The 22,480-nt window shown below is 37.3% G+C and overlaps 1 protein-coding gene across 2 annotated transcripts in view; it reads right to left on the reverse strand.

Moving 5' to 3' along the window:
- The window catches only part of LOC124549700 (DNA polymerase beta-like), a 58,263-nt gene extending 40,164 nt beyond the window's left edge, over positions 1 to 18,099 (reverse strand). For both annotated transcript variants that reach the window (XM_047125261.1, XM_047125262.1), the window contains exons 1-3: positions 17,927 to 18,099; positions 3,239 to 3,438; positions 2,929 to 3,089 (exon numbers count right to left, since the gene is read on the reverse strand). In XM_047125261.1, the coding sequence (XP_046981217.1) occupies positions 2,929 to 3,089; positions 3,239 to 3,438; positions 17,927 to 17,993 (428 nt within the window). In that variant the 5' untranslated portion in view covers positions 17,994 to 18,099. The remainder of the gene's footprint in view (positions 1 to 2,928; positions 3,090 to 3,238; positions 3,439 to 17,926) is intronic.
- Positions 18,100 to 22,480: the final 4,381 nt, after the last annotated feature.

Genomic DNA, 22,480 nt, shown 5'->3' on the forward strand with positions numbered 1-22,480 from the left:
GGACTTGGCTGCTTGTGCCTCCCTTATTCCGTCATAGACCCCAACTACCCAATACCCTTGTCTGTCCCTATGCCACCCCTGCTCCAAACCACTTGTCTCATGGATCACACCTCTGCAACAGACCCAGATGCCAGATCCATCCCAAACATCCTTCCACTACTACCTACTCCAGTCCTATCACAAGTGTATCCTATCCAATCAATGGCAGGGCCACACGTGAAAGCAGCCATGTGATCTACCTAATTAGCTGCAACTCCTGTGGCACATTCTACGTGGGCATAACAACTAACAAGATGCCTGTCTGCGTGAGTAGCCACAGCCAAACTGTGGCCAAGAGACAGCTGGATCACCAAGTTGTTGAACATGCCCACCTGTACGGTGTGCTTCACTTTAACGACTACTTCACAGCCTGTGCCATCTAGATTCTCCCCACCAACGGCAGCTCTTCTGAGATGCGCAGTTGGGAACTTTCCCTATAACATATCTTCACTCCCTTAAGCCCCCTTGTCTCATCCTTCCCTAGTCTCTGTCCTCCAGCACCTGTCCCTACCCACACTCCCACTCCAGTACTACACATGCCTTGTATCTCACCAGTTTACTTACAGTCCTTTCCTCTTCTCTACTTCTGTCTCTTCCACAGCCCCCCCCCCCCCAAACTCCCTTCTGATGCTGCATCTAGCAGCCCTATCCTGTCCTCACCACATCCCTGCAGGGTCTCACAGACAGCACTAGCATCTTTCCCCATCCCTACCATGTTATCCCTCCCCCTTCCCACTCTGCACCTCTTCCTTACCCCCACAAGCCACTCCAGCTAGATTGCTACTCACGCCATATCCAGATGCATATTAGTTCACAGAGACAGTGGCTGCATGTGTGCGTGTGTGTGTGTGTGTGTGTGTGTGTGTATGCATGCATGCGTTTTCTAATTCTGAACAAGAACTGTGTCTGAAAGCTGAAAATATTTCTAACATTTTTTTTCACTGTGCCCGTCTGTGACACAAAGCCTCCTCTATGTGGTGAGTAGCACATCACTGTCTAATCAAAATGGCTCTGAGCACTATGAGACTTAACTTCTGAGGTCATCAGTCCCCTAGAACTTAGAACTACTTAAACCTAACTAACCCAAGGACATCACACACATCCATGCCCGAGGCACGATTCGAACCTGCGACTGTAGCGGCCGCGCGGTTCGAGACTGTATCGCCTAGAACCGCTCGGCCACTCCGGCCAGCCCGTCTAATCAAAAGTATCATCATATGCAAATATCTTCTCTCTACTTAGCATTGTTTCGAGACTGCAGCTGGTCAACATTTTCTACCAAGCATGATATTTCATCTGGGCACCTGCCAGAAAACTACAAGTGAGCTGTCGAAGACTGACACTAACTACATACTCACACAATTAATTGGCACATTGTCTATGTTCCGTGCTTGCACCATCGTCATACCCGCAAGACAGATCACTGAGGCAGTAAATTTCCACCATCAAGGCAGTGTGGTCGGTCTTGCTGATACAGTCATGACACATGTGCAAAATGCTTACTGTGTGCAAATAAAATGTGTATGACAGGTAGACAAAGGCAGTCTTCAGTAGATCACCTGAAGATATCTGGCAGGTGCCCAGAAGAAAACCTGGCTGCACTCCTGAAACATCATTCAGTATTAAGTATGATGGGAAAATGTAGATGAAGAAAATCTCAAAATTCAAATCTCCCTCTTGTGTACACTACTAGTCAGATTTATGCTCGTACACTAGTAGCAACCCAATCTCTTCACCAGAACTATTTTGTCACCCAGTACTCAGATTTACAGTTTGCAAATCATGAATCTACTAATAATATACAGCCCTGCAATAATCTGCATTATCACACCCTAAAACTACAATGCTACCAGTATGACACAAACAAAGTAAACTTAGGGTACGTCAGTCCTCTCACATGTGATACAAGTACTATTGAGTGATATCAAATAAATATCAAGCTAGTCACCCCTTCTTCAAGTTTTACATCCTTTTCCAGCTAAGTTTCCTAATGACTGCCATGCACATTACAGGCAAAAACAGAATGGATAATGAATGTTTCTCATGCAATAATTTAGTTTCTTTACAATTTCCTCTTTATTACCGACTTAGCTATTTCAGAATGCAGTTCATTAAAAGCATAGACATCAGATAGAAAGTTCCTGGAGAATCATAAACTTGTGGACTAATGCGAGGACTTTTTCTGGATAAATATGGAATCTCAAATGTCTCTGTACCAACTTCGGTGCAGAAAAGAGAACTACAACAAATCATTACCAACAACCTGGTGCTGTCATCTCGGCAGCATATTACTGGAAACTATTTCTATCCCTTGTGGCCTTCTTGTTAAATTACAGAGAGACGTCTCAGTGGCTACCATGGGTAAACAAATTGCAAATCCAAAGTTCCAAGGTTCAGTCCTCAGTCAGTCCTTTTTTTGTGGTCACTTATCATTATTACTGACAATGTTTCGTTAACATGAAAAATGGCAAGTTATACTGCTGTTCAAAATCCACATTTAACTGTAAGGTTCCCAATGTTTCGTTAACATGAAAAATGGCAAGTTATACTGCTGTTCAAAATCCACATTTAACTGTAAGGTTCCCAATAGCTGACTGAGCGAATTAGTTCAAATGTTGGAGGAAGACAAGAGCATACCACTTCCAACAGTAAGGTGCTGAAACATTCAAAACAATGTCTGGGTTGAGAACAGTTTTACCCTGTCTTCCATACAATATAATAGGAAGTTCTAGTACATGTCAGTCTCACATAAATTAAGACAAAACCTGCAGTTTAACTGTACAAGGAAAATTTAGCAGTTACAACAACAGAGTGAGTGACAATTATGATACCAGACTAATTTAGCATTATTCCAACAGAAGCACTAATAAACAACCCTACTAAGCTCACCTCAGTCCAATAAGCTGGTGATGATTAAGCTTCTCTTTGTTTTTCTTCAAATCTTCAATGCTTTTAATACCAGAATCAACAAGTTCTTTTGCTTTTGCTGGTCCTATGCCTGAAACTCTTGTTAACTCATTTATTGCTTTTGAAGAATCATCATTTCTAATCTGAAACAAAGATTAAGGAAAAAGATGAAATTCATCAAGACACAAGTGCCCATTGAAACAATTGTGCTTTACTCCAATTGAAAAATTATATTTTCGACAAGTCCACTAAAAAGACTTACGTTCAACATGGAGCTTTCAAAAACACTTACATTTTCCACTTTCCGCAGCTTCCCTGTCTCCAGGAACTCATCTATCTTTTTGGCAATTCTTTCTCCCACTCCCGGCAGCTTTCGAGCTTCTGCACCAGATTTGACACGTGTAGGGTGTGCCGCAAGAGTTGACGCTGCTTTACGGTATGCATTATACTTGTGGATATTGCGACTAACATTTCGCTCATAATCAGCCAACTCTAATCAAAATGAGAGATGTGTCATGTCAACTATTCAGAAGTAATCAAGCAGAAAAAAAAGAAGTAAGGTTGTACTTCATTACGTTTTATTGGCAGAATCTTCTGGGGCCTTGCAGCTAAGATGAAAACAGTGGTTATTCTACAGAAGCATCTAGTAAGAATATTACTTAAAGTTAATAAACAAACATCTTGCAGAAGCCTCTTCAGTGACCTAGAGCTTTTTACACTTACATTCCAATACATACACTAATGCTACTTGTGATTAAGAACAAGAATAAATTTAGGATGGATTCAGCAATATATACTCACAATATTAGAAGGTATAATTTCCAAGTAGACTAAAAGGAAAGTCGTATAGCATGAATGGTTGGGAAACCCCAAAAGGCAGGTTCAGCCACCTAATTGGAAAGATTTTCCCTAATCTTCACGCCTGCATGCCCTTTCCTACATGAAGTATGAGAGGTGTGTGGGAAAGTGTATTTGTTAAATGAAGATGAATGTAATGGGTGTGTATGTGTGCAAAGTGTGTTGGAGATAATGAGGAGAGAGAGGGTAAAACCCAGTGCTGGCACATAGCCTATTCCTTTTGAAGAGCATCAATGGGGCCACCATGCTTAACATCCCCATTCGATGGGTGGATCACCATCAACAATGGCATATGCCCTCACTTGATGAGACACTGCAGAGCAGTTTGGAATTTTATCGAGGACATAGGCACAAAGACTGGTGATCAGTGATTTTACGGCACCAGCCATAAAGTCAAGGGGAAAATTATCAATAGCACAAAATTTTACCTGGACCATCATCCATGCACGTACTGGCCACCTCTAACAGTGATTAATTTAAGTAATTTGATGAGAATCTGTGTACCCATACCAGCACAGTCGTCAGCTCCAAACAGACTATGAATCAGGATACAGAATGGAGTTTTATATTCTGGTGCAAAAGTGCTAAACAGATTGTCAGTGAACATCAGACAGGAAATTGCACATTCGCAAATATTTAAAAACAAATTAAAAGAATTCCTCATTAGCCACTCCTTATACAATTTATCAGAATGACTGGAATCAAGAATGTAAATTTTGAAAACCTTTCATATTTGTATTAGTGCTCTGTGCAAAGCTACATAAATTCTTTGTCTGAAATACTGGATAAAAACAGAAGCTGAGTAGACTATGAGGAGGAGCAGCGGATTCTTTCACAGGAACTGTTTTTCTCCTAACATAAATATATCTTGTCATCTAGATGCCCCAATTATCAGTTTGAGTAGATTAGTGCTAGTCTTTATTTTTGTTAGTATATATTACACAAGTAGCCAACAATGTTTCTTCCCCCTCTTAACGTATAACTTGACTCAGCCCACATCCCTGAGGTTCTCCTTGTGATGGGATTGACATAACAAAATGTGGGGATGGATGGATGGATGAATGATTATACTACCACTCTCCTTTTATATGCCTATTGTAAGCCTGCTGAACAAAAATTTGAATTAACTTTAGCTCTATCTTACTTTTTCACCCTCTCCTTCCCTCTCCCCACCTTTTTATGGAAATTCAAGTGAAAGACAAGAAAATGCCATATCACTCAACAGAAGCTATAGAGAAATCCTTTTCATTTTATTTAAAAAGTATATGCTGTATTCAGTACTATATTCATAAGCACTCTGAGCCCTTTCTAAGCCTGTGGTGCAGTCGTCCACTGCAGTGGGCAACTGTTAATTTTGCTTCTTTGGTGCTGTTAATTAGTCCTGAGGCTCAAAATGCATGCAGTCCACTCCAGTGGATACTCCCTGCTGGTGTTGTGCCCTGGGTGCATTTGCAGCCTCAGGACTACCTAAAAATGTCAAAGAAGCTACATTAACAACTGTCTACTACAGTGGGCAACCACTACACAGTTGATTCTCCTTTTTACCTCATCTGATAATAATCCCGTTGTCTTCAACTGTCCTGAGTATAAAAACCCATCAACTGGTTCTATGAGTTTACTGTAGATTTATAAAATTAATTTTTCAGTGTCTACATTCTTATTTTAGTCTTACTAAATTTGATTTTGAAGGTTACTTTCAAACTTCTTGCATTAAGTTCATGCACTTGGTTTTGAAGTGTATCTGCATGGCAGGATAGAGTTCAGTGCCATCAGCTAAAACAAATGGGGTTTCCATATCTTCCAATTATATGTATTTTGTCTTCATTTTCAATAGATTAGGAATCTGAATCCTTTCTCAGTGACTACTGAGAAGAGTTTTGGTGATCTGAACTCATGTTGTTTGATTCCTCTTACAATTTTGAATTTCCTACTATCCTGATGAAGGTGTAGCGCTGAACGTATTTACTTTTTGGTACAGTGATGCAGAATGAACCAATACCTTACTTTTCAGGGGCTCTACATAGCAATTTTGATCAATATGAGACGAATGCTTTCTCAAAAGCTATGTACTCTAATTATTTGTAATCCCAGCTTGTTCCTTGTGTTATTGATTATGAGAAGCTAACAGCCAAGAGCTGCACACAATGTGCGAATGAACCTCCCACTTTTTTTCTTAAAAGCTAAAGACTGCTTTATTTTAAAGGCATTGCCATAGTATATAAATAATGATTAACAACGGTTTAAGCAATTTAATAACATTTTTGTACATAATTTATGAATAACGGTAACAACTCACTGAATGGTATAGGTGTTGACTTGCTGACAGACACATAAACAATATGTGTATTGTTTATGTGGCTATTACCAACTCAGTGCCTCCACTATTCAGTGAGTTTGTTACCTTTACTCCTTAATTATCTACAGTCCACCATAACTTTCCATTACCATATTATTAAGTTTTGTGGTATGATCTTTCTCTTCAATGCAAAGAAATAAAAAAGTTACATATTACCAAGAAAAACCTATTCTGTCAAAACCAGAAGCTATATTTTACTGTCATATTCAATAATGTTGTTGTTGTTGTTGTGGTCTTCAGTCTTGAGACTGGTTTGATGCAGCTCTCCATGCTACTCTATCCTGTGCAAGGTTCATCATCTCCCAGTACTTACTGCAACATACATCCTCCTCAATCTGCTTAGTGTATTCATAACCTATCCATTTCCCTTTTTAAATTTTCTAACCTACCAGTCCGATTAAGGGATCTGACATTCCACACTCCGATCCGTAGAACATCAGTTTTCTTTCTCCTGATAAAGACGTCCTCTTGAGTAGTCCCCGCCCAGAGGTCCGAATGGGGGACTATTTTACCTCCGGAATATTTTACCCAAGAGGACGCAATCATCTTTTAACCATACAGTAAGCTGCATGCCCTCGGGAAAAATTACGGCTGTAGTTTCCCCTTGCTTTCAGCCGTTTGCAGTACCAGCACAGCAAGGCCGTTTTGGTTAGTGTTACAAGGCTAGATCAGTCAATCATCCAGACTGTTTCCCCCGCAACTGCTGAAAAGGCTGCTGCCCCTCTTCAGGAACCACACGTTTGTCTGGCCTCTCAACAGATACACCTCCGCTGTGGTTGCACCTACAGTACGGTCATCTGTATCAATGAGGTACACAAGCCTCCCCACCAACGGCAAGTTCCATGGTTCATGGAGGGGGGAAATAATGTTATTACTATTTTAAAAAATTAAAATGTTATTTTCCGATAATTTTTCATGACTAATTAGCATAACACAATTAGCTGACTTAACTCTTTGGGGGGTTGTGTTGGGGGAGGAGACCAAACTGCGAGGTCATCGGTCTCATCGGATTAGGGAAGGAAGTCGGCCGTGCCCTTTTCAAAGGAACCATCCCGGCATTTGCCTGAAGAGATTTAGGAAAATCACGGAAAACCTAAATCAGGATGGCCGGACGCGGGATTGAACCGTCATCCTTCCAAATGCGAGTCCAGTGTGCCAACCACTGGCTTAACTCTTTATGTGACATGCTGCAGTGAACATTATTGGTATGGAATGGAACTACCAGTTAGATGAAGCTTTGAGTCGATCTGCGGTCAATCTGTGGTCCAAGCAGAAGAGCACCACACCACAGAAACTAGGTATTAAAATTCAATTTACAACCCAGTATGTGTTAAATTCATCACAAAATGTTCAAGGGAAGCAACTCCGTCTACTGAATGAAATCTATGTATTTATCCTTTGATTACTGTTTGGAAGTGGTGGTGAGTAAGTTAATGCATTAATAAAGACATACATACATATATACAAGTTATGAAGAACAAATGTTAACAAAATTACCACATGGATAGTCAGGCAGACCCGGCAACAAAATAGAATAATTTTCTACATCTCAACTAAAAATTCTAAATATAGAATTATCAAAGAATGTCAAAGAATATGAGTCACAATTGGATCAGTTTAGTTGGTTGATACTCTCATTTTCATCAGTTACACGCCCCACTGGTGCCAAAACAAAAGTTACAAGTAACTGAAGACCACACCAAAGCAGTTCATAAATTTTGTTGATACATGAAGCAGAAGATGTAACTATTATATGTAGAAAACTAAAGTCTCCACATACAGCCAAGGCACCCAGGCCTTGTGACTTCATTATATTTTGTATTGTGAATGCAAATCAGTTTACCTCCTTACTTCCTTCAGAATGAATTTTCATTTTTCAGTAGTGAGTGCTGATATGAAGCTACCTGGCAGATTAAAACTGTGTGCCAGACCGGACTCGAACCTGGAACCTTTGCCTTTTGTAGGCAAGTGCTCTACTGACTGAGCTACCGAAACAGGACTCACAACTTGGTATTACAGCTTCACTTCTGTCAGGACCTCAACCCCCACCTTCGTGACTTACTAGCAATTCTGGAAGGAGGACACATCTTAAACATGACTTAAACACAGCCTGCAGGATTGTTTCCTGGGTGAATTCTTTACTCTGCACTAGATTTTGCACTGATATAAGACTTCCTGGCAGATTAAAACTGTGAAAAGAACCGGACTCACACTGGGGACATTTGTCCTTCACAGCTGAGTGCTTCACTGACTGAGTTACCCAAGCATGACTCACGACACTCCCTCACGGCTTCACTTCTGCCAGTACCTTAACTGATATTAAGGCTCATACCAGCACATACTCCATGCAGATTGAAAAATTCATTCTGGAAACAAACCCCCAGGCTGTGGCTAAGCCAAGTCTCCACAATATACTTTCTTCCAGGAGTGATAGTACCACAAGTTAAGCAGTTCAGCAGAGAATACACTGTGATGGTCATTTGCGACAAGTGACTATTATGTGCTAGATGTGAACCTTAACCCGGATGTCTAATTTCTTTGAGTAAACCACTACAAACAGTGCCATGTCATTAGATTAGATTAGATTTACTTTCATTCCAATTGATCCGTAGTGAGGAGGTCCTCCAGGATGTGGAACATGTCAGAAAAACAACAATACATGACAAATATTTAAACTAAAACAAATAAGCTAATGTACCATTCCACAGGTCCCAAGTGGAATGATCGTCATTTTTTAATGAACACTAAGAGTCATTTTACAAATACTATTGCACTGAATTTAAAATAAAAAAGTTTTATATTTATTTATAAGGTAAGAAACATGTAATACAACTACTGTAATACTTATTTACAATGAACACATTACTGCACTGAAATGGTGCAGAAGTTAGATTATACTTACACACACACACACACACACACACACACACACACACACAAATTTTCAGTGAACACATTACTGCACTGAAATAGTGCAGAAGTTATGTTGTACTTATATACAAATCAGTTGGTTTTCCTCAGAAATTCATCAATGGAGTAGAAGGAGTTGGCCACCAATAAATCCTTTAGGCTTCTCTTAAACTGAATTTCATTGGTTGTTAAGCTTTTTATGGCTGCTGGCAAGTTATTGAAAATGTGTGTTCCTGAATAATGCACACCTTTTTGTACAAGACTAAGTGACTTTAAATCCTTGTGAAGATTATTCTTATTTCTAGTATTGATTCCATGAATTGAGCTGTTGGTTTGAAAAAGTGATATATTTTTAATGACAAATTTCATTAAGGAATAAATATATTGGGAAGCTGTAGTTAGTATCCCTAGTTCCCTAAACAGGCTTCTGCAGGATGTTCTTAAGTTCACACCACATATAATTCTTACTGCACGTTTTTGTGCCCGGAAAACTTTAGCTTGGCTTGATGAATTACCCCAGAAAATAATCCCATATGACATTATGGAATGAAAGTAAGCATAGTATGCCAGCTTTTTCATTTTTATATCCCCTATGTCTGACAAAATTCGCATTGCAAACAGAGATTTGTTAAGACGCTTCAGCAGTTCTGTGGTGTGCTCCTCCCAGTTGAATTTATTATCAAGCTGTAATCCCAAGAATTTAACACCGTCCACTTCTTCTATCTTCTTGTCATCATATGTTAGACATATACTCTTGGGACACCCCTTACAAGTTCTGAACTGCATGTAGTGTGTTTTTTCAAAGTTTAGTGACAAAGAATTGGCTAGGAACCAGTGATTAATGTCTACAAATATTTTATTGGCTGATCTTTCTAAGACTACACTTGATTTGCTATTTATTGCAATGTTTGTATCATCAGCAAACAAAACAAACTTGGCATCTGGTAATGTTACTGATGAAAGGTCATTGATATACACAAGAAAAAGTAAGGGCCCCAAAATGGAACCTTGTGGGACCCCACATGTAATTAATTCCCAGTTGGATGATGCCTGATAGCTTGATACATGTCTCTTTCCTAATAACACCCTTTGTTTCCTGCCAGAGATATAAGATTTGAACCATTTTGCAGCATTTCCTGTTACACTATAATATTCTAGTTTACTTAAAAGGATATTGTGATTTACACAGTCAAATGCCTTTGACAGATCACAAAATATACCAGTTGCCTGCAATTTTTTGTCTAATGAATTAAGTACATTTTCACTGTAAGTGTAGATAGCCTTCTCAATATCAGAACCTTTTAGAAATCCAAACTGTGACTTTGACAGTATGTTATTTGAGATAAGATGGTTATAAAGACGACTGTACATTACTTTTTCGAAAATTTTTGAGAATGCTGGCAACAGTGAAATTGGACGGAAATTTGATGCTATTTCTTTATCTCCCTTCTTAAACAGTGGCTTAACTTCAGCATATTTCAGCCATTCGGGAAATATTCCACTGATAAACGACTGGTTACACAGATAGCTTAATATGTTACTTAGCTCAGAATCACATTCTTTAATTAACTTTGTTGATATTTCATCATACCCACTAGATGTTTTTGATTTTAAAGATTTTATGATGGACATTATTTCTGTTGGGGTAGTGAGGGTCAAATTCATATTATGGAAGTTACTTGAAATGTCTGGTCTAAGGTAATCCATAGCAGCATCTACCGAACCTGACAACCCCATCTTTTCAGTAACAGTTATAAAATGTTTGTTAAAAAGTTCTGCAACACTATACACATCTGTCACCAATGCATCATTTACTCTTAATGCTATTTGTTCCTCTTCATGTCTGGTTCTACCGGTCTCCTCCTTCACTATATCCCATATTGTCTTTATTTTGTTATCTGATATGACTATCTTTTCCTTGTAATATATTTGCTTTGACATCCGTATTACAGTCTTTAATATTTTGCAGTATTTCTTATAATGTGCTATAGCATCAACATCGGAAATGTTTCGGATTGACAGATACAGTTTTCTTTTTGTTTTACAAGATACCCCTATTCCTCGAGTAATCCATGGCTTCTTTGTAGACTTTGCTCTAACCTTGGTAAGTTTTGGGGGAAAGCAGTGTTCAAATAAGGTAAGCACTTTATTAGCAAAAATGTTATATTTTTCATTCATGCCATGAGCACTGTAAACATCAGTCCAGTGAATGTCTCTGAGGAGTGTCCTAAAATAATCAATTTTTGGCTTACTGATTACCCTCTTGAGCTCAGATTTAACAGATTTTATATCCTGTTCAGTATTAACATTTAACAGAAGGAACTGCATGTCATGGTCTGAGAGGCCATTGACTATTGGTTTTGTAATATAATTTTGTTCATTTGACTTTTCTATAAAGATATTATCAATGGCTGTTTGTGAGCAAGTGGTTATCCTAGTGGGGAACTTTACTGTGGGAATTAAGTTGAATGATAGTGTTACTAACTCAAATAGGTTCTTATTGGGAGAGTCTTTAAGGAAATCTACATTGAAATCACCAGCAACCACTATTTCTTTGTTTTTGGTTGTTAAATGGGCCAGTACAGCTTCAAGGTGGTTTACAAACAGATTAAAGTTACCTGCAGGTGCTCGATATACACTTAATATTATGAAAGATTTTTTGTGAAAATCTAATTCTGTTGCACATGCTTCCATATGCTGTTCTAGGCAAAATTTATGAATGTCTATGTTCTTAAATTTATGACAGTTCCTGATGAATGTGGCAACTCCTCCTTTCTCCATTTCTGATCTACAATAGTGAGATGCTAACCTAAACCCTGTAACACTTAAAAGTTCTATACCAGTGGTCACATGATGTTCAGAGAGGCAGATTATGTCAGCTGGGTTTGAAGACTCTAATTCATCTATGCAGATAGTTAATTCATTAATTTTATTTCTCAGTCCTCGAATATTTTGATGCAATAAAGATAGCTGACATTTCACATTGACTGACTTAAAATTGGATGGAGTTAAAATATCTGCTGACAGTTGAAAATTCTTAACCAATGGCTGTTTATGCTGATGTAATAAGCTGGAATTATGTTTTTTGATTTCTTTCTCAAACTGAAGGTTTGTCTCAGTTCTAACCTCTCTTAAAATTTGTTTTCTTTCTGTCCTCCCTACCCTAAAAAAGGGTCTTTTCTGAATCCTATAACCACTGGTATTTTACCACTCATGACAGTGCCTCCCCCCTTTAACTTTCCTGCTATTTCCCCAGCCAATTTACCCTTCCCCTTCCTGTTGAGGTGAAGGCCATGCCTAGTATAATCCCACCTACTGACAGAATCAACATGAACCACACCAATGTGTGACCCCGCACCCGACATGAGCAGCCGTTCCAGCTCCAAACTCAGAACCCTTCAGAGGCTATCCAGCAAAACCCCTGAACCTTAATGGTAAAGAATATACCAGAGATTGACTTGAGCACAGCCTTAGTGTTGTTACTACAGTGCAAATCTGACAGAGAGAATGACATCATCACAAGCTATGGGTTACAAAAATCCATTAGATCGCCATATTCTTTTCTCAAAGCTGCTAGTGCTACATAATTAGGGAGAGGAAGTCTCTAAAGTTTACAACAGAAGTAAAGACATACAAACACGTGAGCTGCCCTTAGATGAATGGTCATATGGTCCAACTGGAAGAGCACAGCTCAAAAAGGTACTGTATCATTCATGTCCTGGTCTAGCACACAGTTTTCACCTGTCTTACATGCTGTTACAATTTGTATCACCTCATACAAAGTTATCAAAATCTTATGAACAACACTGAAGCTAAGTCAAATCTGTAAAGCACAATCTTAGATCAACATTATTAAAGTAGTAGTTAACTCTATGCTATGTTGTACAGTGAATATGCAAGACATACCGGCATTTAAAATAAAGACATACATGTTGCACTGGTATAAAAAAGGGATGTATGAATGCTATTCAAGGTACCGCTTTAGAATAAGTAATTTTAACTGAAACAAGTTAACTATGAAAATAATTAATTGGAGTGATCAGAAGAGAATGTGTATTCTTGGTGCTTTACAAACACTTGGAGCACTTACTGTGCACATGAAAAGGCGTAATGCAGATAATGTGTGTTGTATATCCTCTGGCCTCCAGTAACTACTACTTAAGCACATTAACAACTATGAATGAAACATTTATTTCTTTTCATGTTTGTCACTAACAATAGGTTACAATTTCAGAACACTGAAATGGAAGCAATGAAAGTGATAGCCGAAGGGTTACACAAAGAAAGCATTTCTACCACAATTTCTCTAGGTTAGCCCTCAGTCGATATAAACTGAAAACCTTTAGGTAAATAGTACATATGCTTCAGTGACTGCCTGTCAGTCATGGAAACTCAGTAATACAGTGCCAAAATATCAGGACATGGGTGAATGTAGGCCTAAATGAGTAAGCTGTGTAAATGAAGTGTAGTTGGGGTCATCGCTTCGTTAAGATGGCTGGGCTGTAGCCACAGCTGAAATGTCACTGTGACAACGGCATCCGTTTCAAGACACGAGTTGAGGGATATGCTTTTCATTGACTATCACACATGGTGGGAACATGGGTTGGACAACTGAACTTCCTCACCCAACCACCACTTGAGGGGCAAATTAGGAAGACTGAAAAGTATATGAACTTAAATTGAAATTAAAGTTTCTAAATGACTATTATGAACAATTATAAAATTATGACTTCTAATTCGTGACTATTTCTATGTCATAGGGCAGTTTTCAGTTAATATCTACATCAACACTCTGCAAACCACTGTGAAGTGCACAGCAGAGGGCACCTCCCATTGTACCAGTTATTAGAGCTTTCTTCTGTTCCAGTCACATTTAGGTCATGAAAAAATGATTGCTTAAATGCCTTTGTGCATGCTGTAAGTAGTCTAATCACATCTTCCTGATCCCTTTGAGAGCAATACGTAGAAGGCTGTAATATATTCCTAAATTCCTCACTTAAAGTTGTCTCTAGAAAGATAGTTTGTGTCTATCTTCATGCACATGCCAGTTCAGTTATTTCAGCATCTTCATGATGCACTTGCTTGGAATGAACAAACCTGTGATAATTTGTGCTGCCCTCATTTAAAACTAGTTGCCAACCTTTGCACCACTTTGAAATCTTATCAAGATCTAACTGAATATTTGCACAGCTTGTTTCAGGCATTACTTCATTGCACATAATTGTATTGTCTGCAAAAAGTCAGAAGTTATTATTAATATCATCTGCAAGGTCAGGAAAATCTAAATCCTACGTCTATTGAAGACTCTCAATTCAGGATAACTTGCTGTGTCCTCCCTACCAAACGACCTTAATCCTTCCACAAATTTCAGTTGATACTCCATACAATTTTACTTTTGATTACAACCACAGGTGTGGTACTGAATCAAATGTTTTTCGGAATTCTACCTCACTGTCTTGATCTGTGGTTTTCAGTATGCCACATGAGAAAAGTGAGAGTTGGATTTCACATTATCTACGTTTTCATAATCCTGGATGGTTGGCATGGAGGTCATTCTGTTCACGGTAAATTATTACTTTTGAACTCAGAATATGTTCTAAGATTCAACAATAAATGCATGTTAAGGGTACTACACGGTAGTGTTGTGGATCACTTCTGTTATCATACTTGTAGACTGGTGTGGCTTGTGCTTTCTTCCAACTAATAGGTACAGTTTTTTGTTCCAGGGATCTACAGTAGATTTTCCTTAAAAGTGGGACCAACTCAGCCACATTTCAGTACAGAATCTGATAGGGATTCCATCAGGCCCTGGAGCTTTGTTCAATTTTAAGGCTTTCAGCTGTTTCAATGTCACTGACACTAATATCTATTTCACTAATCCTTTCAGTGGTGCGAGAATTAAACAGAGGTAATAATCATGCCAACATTTGAAAGTGGAATTAAGTACTTCTCATTTTGCTTTCCTACTCTCAGTTTCAGTTCCTATTTTGTCCACGACTGACTGGACACCAACTTTGGTACCAGTAACAGCCACTGCATACAACCAGAGTTTCTTTGGATTTTGTGAAAGATCTTTTGACACTATTCTGGTATGATAGTCACTGAAGGTTTCATGGATTGCACTCTTGACAGCCAAACTAGTTTAATTCAACATCTCTATCTATAGCCTTCTGCTTTGTTTTACACCTGCTATGCAGCAGTCACTGTTTTTTTACGATTTCCTTTACAGTGACTGTATCCTATGGAGAGTCCCTCCCAACACAAACAGTTCTACTGGGCACGTCTGTCAGTTCTTTTATATGTTCCTGTTCAGAGCTAAAATTAGCTTTCGCCCACAGTCTTCGTTAGAAAAGTTTCTTTCTGACTAAAGATGTGGCCGAAAGCTAATGCGTAAGTGTATTTTCATTGTGCCTTTCATGACCAACATTAAGTTTGATATGATTATAGATACAAGTCACTCTTGCAAATAGTCAGAATATAGCTATATATTCACCGAGATCTTCGTAAATCAATTGACACACAGTACATAAAAGTAAAAAACTGCAAACATGCTCCAAAACATGCAAATAATTAAGAATGATTAATTATTGGTGTTGTCTCACTAAGCTCAATAACTGCTTAAATGTATGGGTTAACACAAAATGAAACCCTCTACCACATGTACACTTAATATGCATCACATTCTTCACATGGCAGTTCTCAATAACCTAATGAAAACTACGCTTCTTTTCAAAAAATAGAGTACACTTTTCAACATGCAAGAAAGTTAGTGATGGAGTACTTCAAAGATGTGCAGGTTATTGTTCTTGATTTATCATATCATTTCTCAACGTCAGAAATCGTTTGTTCTGAGAAGGTACAACTTTTTTTTTCTTAATAGACATAATGCAACTGATTTACAGCAAAACTGTCTCACACAATAATCGCTAAAATGTGGTTTAGAAATTTTGTTCTTAAAAATGACAAACAATAAGGTATGGCTAAGCTTGCATGATAAAATAACAAAACCTAGATACAGTATAATGTTATAATTAAGAGGATGTGACACTGAACAAACATCATGAACAAATTTCCTAGAGTATTGTGAGATGTTTATGCAAATTAATGAAACCTTGTCAAAATAGAAAGCAAAAGTTCAGTAAATAAGGTTCTGTCAGACGAGTGATTATGGACTGCCAAATACTTAGCCCAATGTTTTTATACACTAAGTTTTAAAAAAAATGATGCATTAAGGCATATTCCATTTTGCAGAAATAAACATAGAAGAAATGAGCAACTGGATGATGATACAGATCATCAATATGGAATTATGATGTCCTGAACATTTTAGTCAATTTCAAATTTTCTGAAATTATAAAGCAATTTTGGTTTGAAAACTAATAGTGCTGCAGGCCTACTTGGTATGGTCCCATCACAAGCCATACGTCCTTCCCTTTCTTTAACGTTTTGAACTGACCTACTAAATCAGTTACAGGAAGACCTACAGTCTAACATGGACTCCAAAACCACAGTGCAATTTGGCATTTTTGACTAGTAATTGCCAGAGACAATAAGTGACATAGAAGTGAATATCAAGGCATTATATATGTTAAACAAGTACGTCAGATCACAAAAAATAACCCCCATTAATTCATTAATAGAGTTCTGCAGACTCCATCATGCTCTACCTTCAGGGATATGCAACGAGTCAAGATATACATTAACAGAAGACAAAGGCAGCAAAGAAACTTAATGAATATACAGTTTTAACATTAAACTATTACTATTCTGCTGTGTTTCATTCACACTTATGCTATCTAAATTTAATCAAATAAATCAACAATAAAGTTATTCTTTTGAAATACCTTGCCATCTATTCCATTTTACTATAGAGCTGCTTATTATCTGTTGTTAGTAGGTTAATATTTACTTGATTATAATGACATTTTTCAAGGAAAATATTTTTTACAACTATAAATACTTAGTCATATCTACAGAATTGTCTAACTTGCGATACAGGTTTATAACAAACACTGTTACTTGCCATGTGTTTAATAGAAATTATTCAAACCTTGAATCTAGACATTCACATAAATCGTAGAGCAGCTAATGAGATATGTTTTTAATTGAAAAGAATTCCCAATTTCTTGCCTTTTGCTAGACAAGAGTTTGTTGAAAATCTGACCACCAACACAATAACATTCTGAAACCTGGGCAAGAAGGAAAATCTATTGTAACACACAATTTTCTTACTAATCACTTCTTTTGAACGAAGAACATTATTTTCCAATGAATTATTTGAAGCAATTGAGAAGTTAAAAATACATCTCTTAATCTCAGACTGATATGAGAAAATGGTATTGTCTATTGGTTTATACTACAATTAGAAATACATTAGTTCTTCAGACTGATATGTCAGCCATTTTGTTTTATTTTGTGTACTGAACTTGATGTTTTCTAGTATAAATAATATTTCTGCTGCTACTTCCTTGTTTTCGTACAATCTCGGATAACCCAACATTTGGAAATTGGTTTGGTTAATAAAGACATAATCTTGAACGAACAACGAAATTTATCTTCAACTACACTGCAGACTAAAGAGGTAAACCTCGCTGTTGAAGAAAAGTACATTTTCTGAAAATAAGAACATATATCGTAGTAGTATAGGATAGGCGTGATAGGGAGGCGGAGTGGGAGATAAAATATAAGCCCTATATGGAATCGAAATGCAGCGCTACGTTGCATGCCAGAACTAAGTAAACTACACACAATGGGAGCAGCTTTTTGCTTGTGTGTTCTCCAATGCTGATTTCTTTACGGCACAAATTGTTAAATACAAACACAACAAATCGATGACAATTCCATCATTGAGCTCACCCAGTAATAATTCGCAAATATCATGATTAGGGTTGTTTTCACTAGATTGGGCCTTTCTTTTACTCATATTTGAACTGCAGACTAAAAACAATACAATATTTAATTCAACTAATAAGTATCCGTCTCATGTAATTCACTTCGAACTTTTCAAAATACCAAACAATAACATAGAAATCGACATAAGCAACGAATCGATATATCAAACAAACATATGACAATTGCTTGGTATCGATATCACGAATCGTTTGTGGGTGAAAGGTCGTGTTTCCAAAACTCGAACTTTATTATCATTATTGGTTTGATACTGATTTTTGTCATTTTCAGCATACAACCATCTCACATGTACATATTTACAGAAAATACACAAGGATTCATTAAGGTATCGAACAATATAGCCCCACAATGCACAGATATTATTATGAACGCTTGTAAGAGTAAATATTTACTCTATGGTGGGACGTTTAAACTCAGAATAATCGTTTGGATTTCGTCAAGAAAAAAAGTGATAGAAAAAGTTTAGCTTCCTATAATTCACCCTTTTTTCGCGCGCTTCCTGGCTCTACGACTGTTCTAAGATGTTTATTTTCTGTTTCGTAAATTAATACTATAGTCTTTAAAAAATGATGTTTTATTTAATATTATTATTACTTCTTGTCCTGTTTTTACAGCTGTTGTCATGGTGAGTGATGATTTAAACTGTAAGGTGCTAAAACGGTGATGACCTTGACCATCTGCCATTACAGCAGCGTTGAATGAATATCGCATGGTCAATAATAGAACTTGCATTCATCCTAAATTTATTACGCGAAGTCCCACGATTTATAAGGAACCACTCCATTATAAAGCCTATAAATGCACTGAAATATCGATTCACTGTCAGGCATCAACCTGTTTACAGCGAGTCAGCTACCATAGATTACAACGATTTTCCTAGGTCACGTCATTAAGATAACTCAACTTTCTCTTCTTGTTAGTTATCAAATAATTAAACATTAACCTTTTATTTTCAAGAAACAGAATCTTAAAGGCGAAATTGCAACACAACATTTACATATTTTACATGGTCTCGTTTTAATGTTCTATGATCGTCGCATTCATTTAGACAAGACAGTACAGAATAAATGTTAACGAAAAATGAACTGGAATAAAATATCAGTAGAGGAAACTCAATTACAAAAAAGGGAAAGAAACGAATTATTAACAGGAATCTACATCATATTCTTATGCAAGATAATAACAACAGCATTTTTCCTTATTTATCATGTGTGTACAGCATTCAACTTTAAGATCTTCGTCCATTAAAAAGAAAATTTTTATCTAATTTCAAATAGCCCGACTTCTAATTCTAATTCTACAGTAATTTTTGACCACAAGATGGCTGTTCTAGTAGGATATAAAAAAAAGAATATATCTATAGAGGCAAACATAAGCCACTACAAGGCAACGGTGAGGAATGCAGTATTATATGCTGCTGAGACGATGACACTAGGAAGAAATGGGGAGGAACAACTAGACAAAGAAGTGAGAAAAATACTAGGTCCCTAAAGAGGTGGAAAGAGGAGGATGCGAAGATCTAGGGAAGAATTGTACCAGAACATGAGAACAATACCCGGGGAAATCAGACTCAAAAGGTCAAGGTTTGCTGGACATGTAGTTAGAATGAGTACGGACAGAACGACGAAGAGACTGTGGGAAACAACAGGGAGGACAAGGGGAAAGACAGAAACCAAGTGGGTTGTTGAACTTTGGAAGGACTGGTTGGAATGACAGAGAGGAATACAGGAAAAGATTAGAGTGTCACCAGTGGAGCCGACAGGAGAAATTGAAACTGAAGATCTCAGAAGAAGAATGGGAGAGAAGAAGAGAAAGAATGAAGAGGTTCTGGGAGAAGAAGAGGAAAATGCAGTCCATGAAGGGGCTACCTGGGGTCCTACAGAGAAGAGGAAGAGGAAGAAGATATAAAAATGTAATGGTGGAAGTCACATCACATTGTTATATGCACAATCCTTAATTATTGATTATTTAATTGTAAATATTAAGCACTATTACTATGTAGAGACTTTTTGGACCATAAGTTACTTACAATTCTTTAATGATTTTTTGCTTAAATTTTGTGTAATGGTAGAAATAGCGATGACTACTGAAATGGCTATGGGAGGAAATCATGATGTGGAAATTGACATCGAATAAAGTGAATTACCTTATTCAGAAATTTAAAATTCACACATTTCATAACATAATCTAGAATTTTACTCTGAAAGCGAGACAGATGCTGTAATTGGTGTTCATTTATGTGAGGGTGAAATTCACATACAAAACATTTTATGTAATGTAACTGTTCAGCACAATGATGTTTTATATGACGTAAGTGCTCCAGTGGGCGATATTTCATGTGAATTTAGCGTCCAAATAATTAATCAGCCAGTTGATCCAATTATGCATCTGTTGAAAAGTTTACAGACAGTGGAAGAAAGTATAGAAAGCCTCAAAATTGAACAACAAACGAACTTTAACAACCTATCAGCACAATTAGAAAAACAATCCAATCATTTAATGAAAATGACTAATAATTTTATAATTTGTCACTACAGTGTAATCCTTTTCCAAGTGAAGTTGCACAGTTAAAAACGTCTCCAGATGTCATACATTCTTTGGCAAAGGAACAAAAACAATTAACAGATGCTGTACATGAGTTATAAAATAAAGCTGACTCTTTTGTGGAAGAGCAGGGAGCTGTAAGTACAGAAAGAATTTGATCATCAGTGCACGCACATTGTTGATGACTTTTCGTAATGACCTCCACACAAGACAAAGATATTAATAGCAAATTAGATTCAGGATTAGCACACATGAAAAATGAATTGGTCACAGCTGCAATGTCTGCACAGGACAATACTAGTGAATCAATAAAGTCAGAATTAGAACACATAAAAATTACTTGAATCAAAGATTGCCAGATTGGCGAGAGCAAGTTACAATGCAAATCACAAACACACAGCAGAAACTGCCGGCAGTTAGAAGAGTAATTCATGGCACCCCTCCAGCAGCTAATAGAAGATTTGATACTTACAATACTCCTGTCATGATGTACAGTAATGAAATGAATTACAATGGGCTATCGCCGAATTGTTTACTGTGAAAAGTAGGGATTACACTGTTAGTGTCCTCTGTCTTCCTTGAAGCACAACAGGCTATATTCAGGATGATGGTGCCCTCTGGGTAACGCAAACGCCAGAATCTTGCCAAACATATGAACAGTTTCAAAGAGTATTTCGATCTAAGTACTGGTCAGCATTAGAGATGGGTAGTTCACGTACTAACAGGTCCAAAGGAACAGTTCACCAAGCTGAAAGAAAGGCCTGAGGAACGAATTCTAAGGAACGGTCTTTCATAGTCCACTTCGGTCGCGGTGGTCTACTTACAGTTCCTGGGAACGAGAAACGGTCGGTCTCGTCCCCTCAATGGCACATCGGCCGGTCTCGTTCGAGCATCGGTCCCGTTCTCGTCTCTGTCTCGTTTTCCCTCGGCCGCACTCGCCGTTCCCCGCGTGACCACTCGTCGCATTTCCACTGCCGACTGCTCCTACTTAGTTCAGTATCTAGTTGTTCGTTTCGTCCACTGCGCTCGTCCGTTCTACATCTGTTTCAAACAGTTCTTGAACTCTGATTCGGGCTGTTCAGCGTCGACGACTGGTAATTAAAAAGTACTTTATAGTTATGTAAATTATATAAAAATTAAGTTGCATGTAATAGATACACCTTTTCAGGTATAAAAGAGCATATCAGCTCACTTTATTATTTCGATCAACAGCAGAAGACATATTTATAACAAGGCAAGTTTTTTGTTTTATATATATATATATATATATATATATACACACACACACACACACACACACACATATATATATATATATATATATATATATATATATATATATATATATATATATATATATATATGGTTTCATAGACTTGATTTAACAACTAGCTCTCAATAATTAGCTTAATTTGTAGTGTAAGAAAATTCATATAAAACGATTTTCGTGTATGTTTCATATATAAAACACTACATTTAGAAAGGCTCTTATCTGTTTTATGTTTGGTTGTTTCCAATTTGCATTACCTACTAGTTTGGTTTCTTTGCAAAAAAAAAAAAAGAAAAGTGACTTGCGGATCATTTTGGCTCAGTAGGAAAAGGTAGTGCCTCCTATTTGAAAAGATGTAGTTTGCCATAAAACTTTATTTACTTATTATCTCAAAAATATTTGTTCAGAAGGAGCTCTCAAACAAAAAATTTTATTACTGTGAACTTAACTGCTCCATTAACTTTAATAATGCAACATAAAAACCTACTTTTTACTAAGAGTGTGAGGCAAATATGATGATAAAACCACATTTTATTTTAAGACTATTTATACTTCCATAAAGTGTCTACTTCACCTAGGAATTCAGAGACCATTATTGTTTACAACGTAGCATAGTTGTGTAGAGGAAATCGAGACAAAGAATTTTATGCAAGACACTTATGGTATATTAAGTTGGGAAACTGCCA

This window comes from Schistocerca americana, chromosome 1 (assembly GCF_021461395.2).
Source record: "Schistocerca americana isolate TAMUIC-IGC-003095 chromosome 1, iqSchAmer2.1, whole genome shotgun sequence".
NCBI lineage: Eukaryota > Metazoa > Arthropoda > Insecta > Orthoptera > Acrididae > Schistocerca > Schistocerca americana.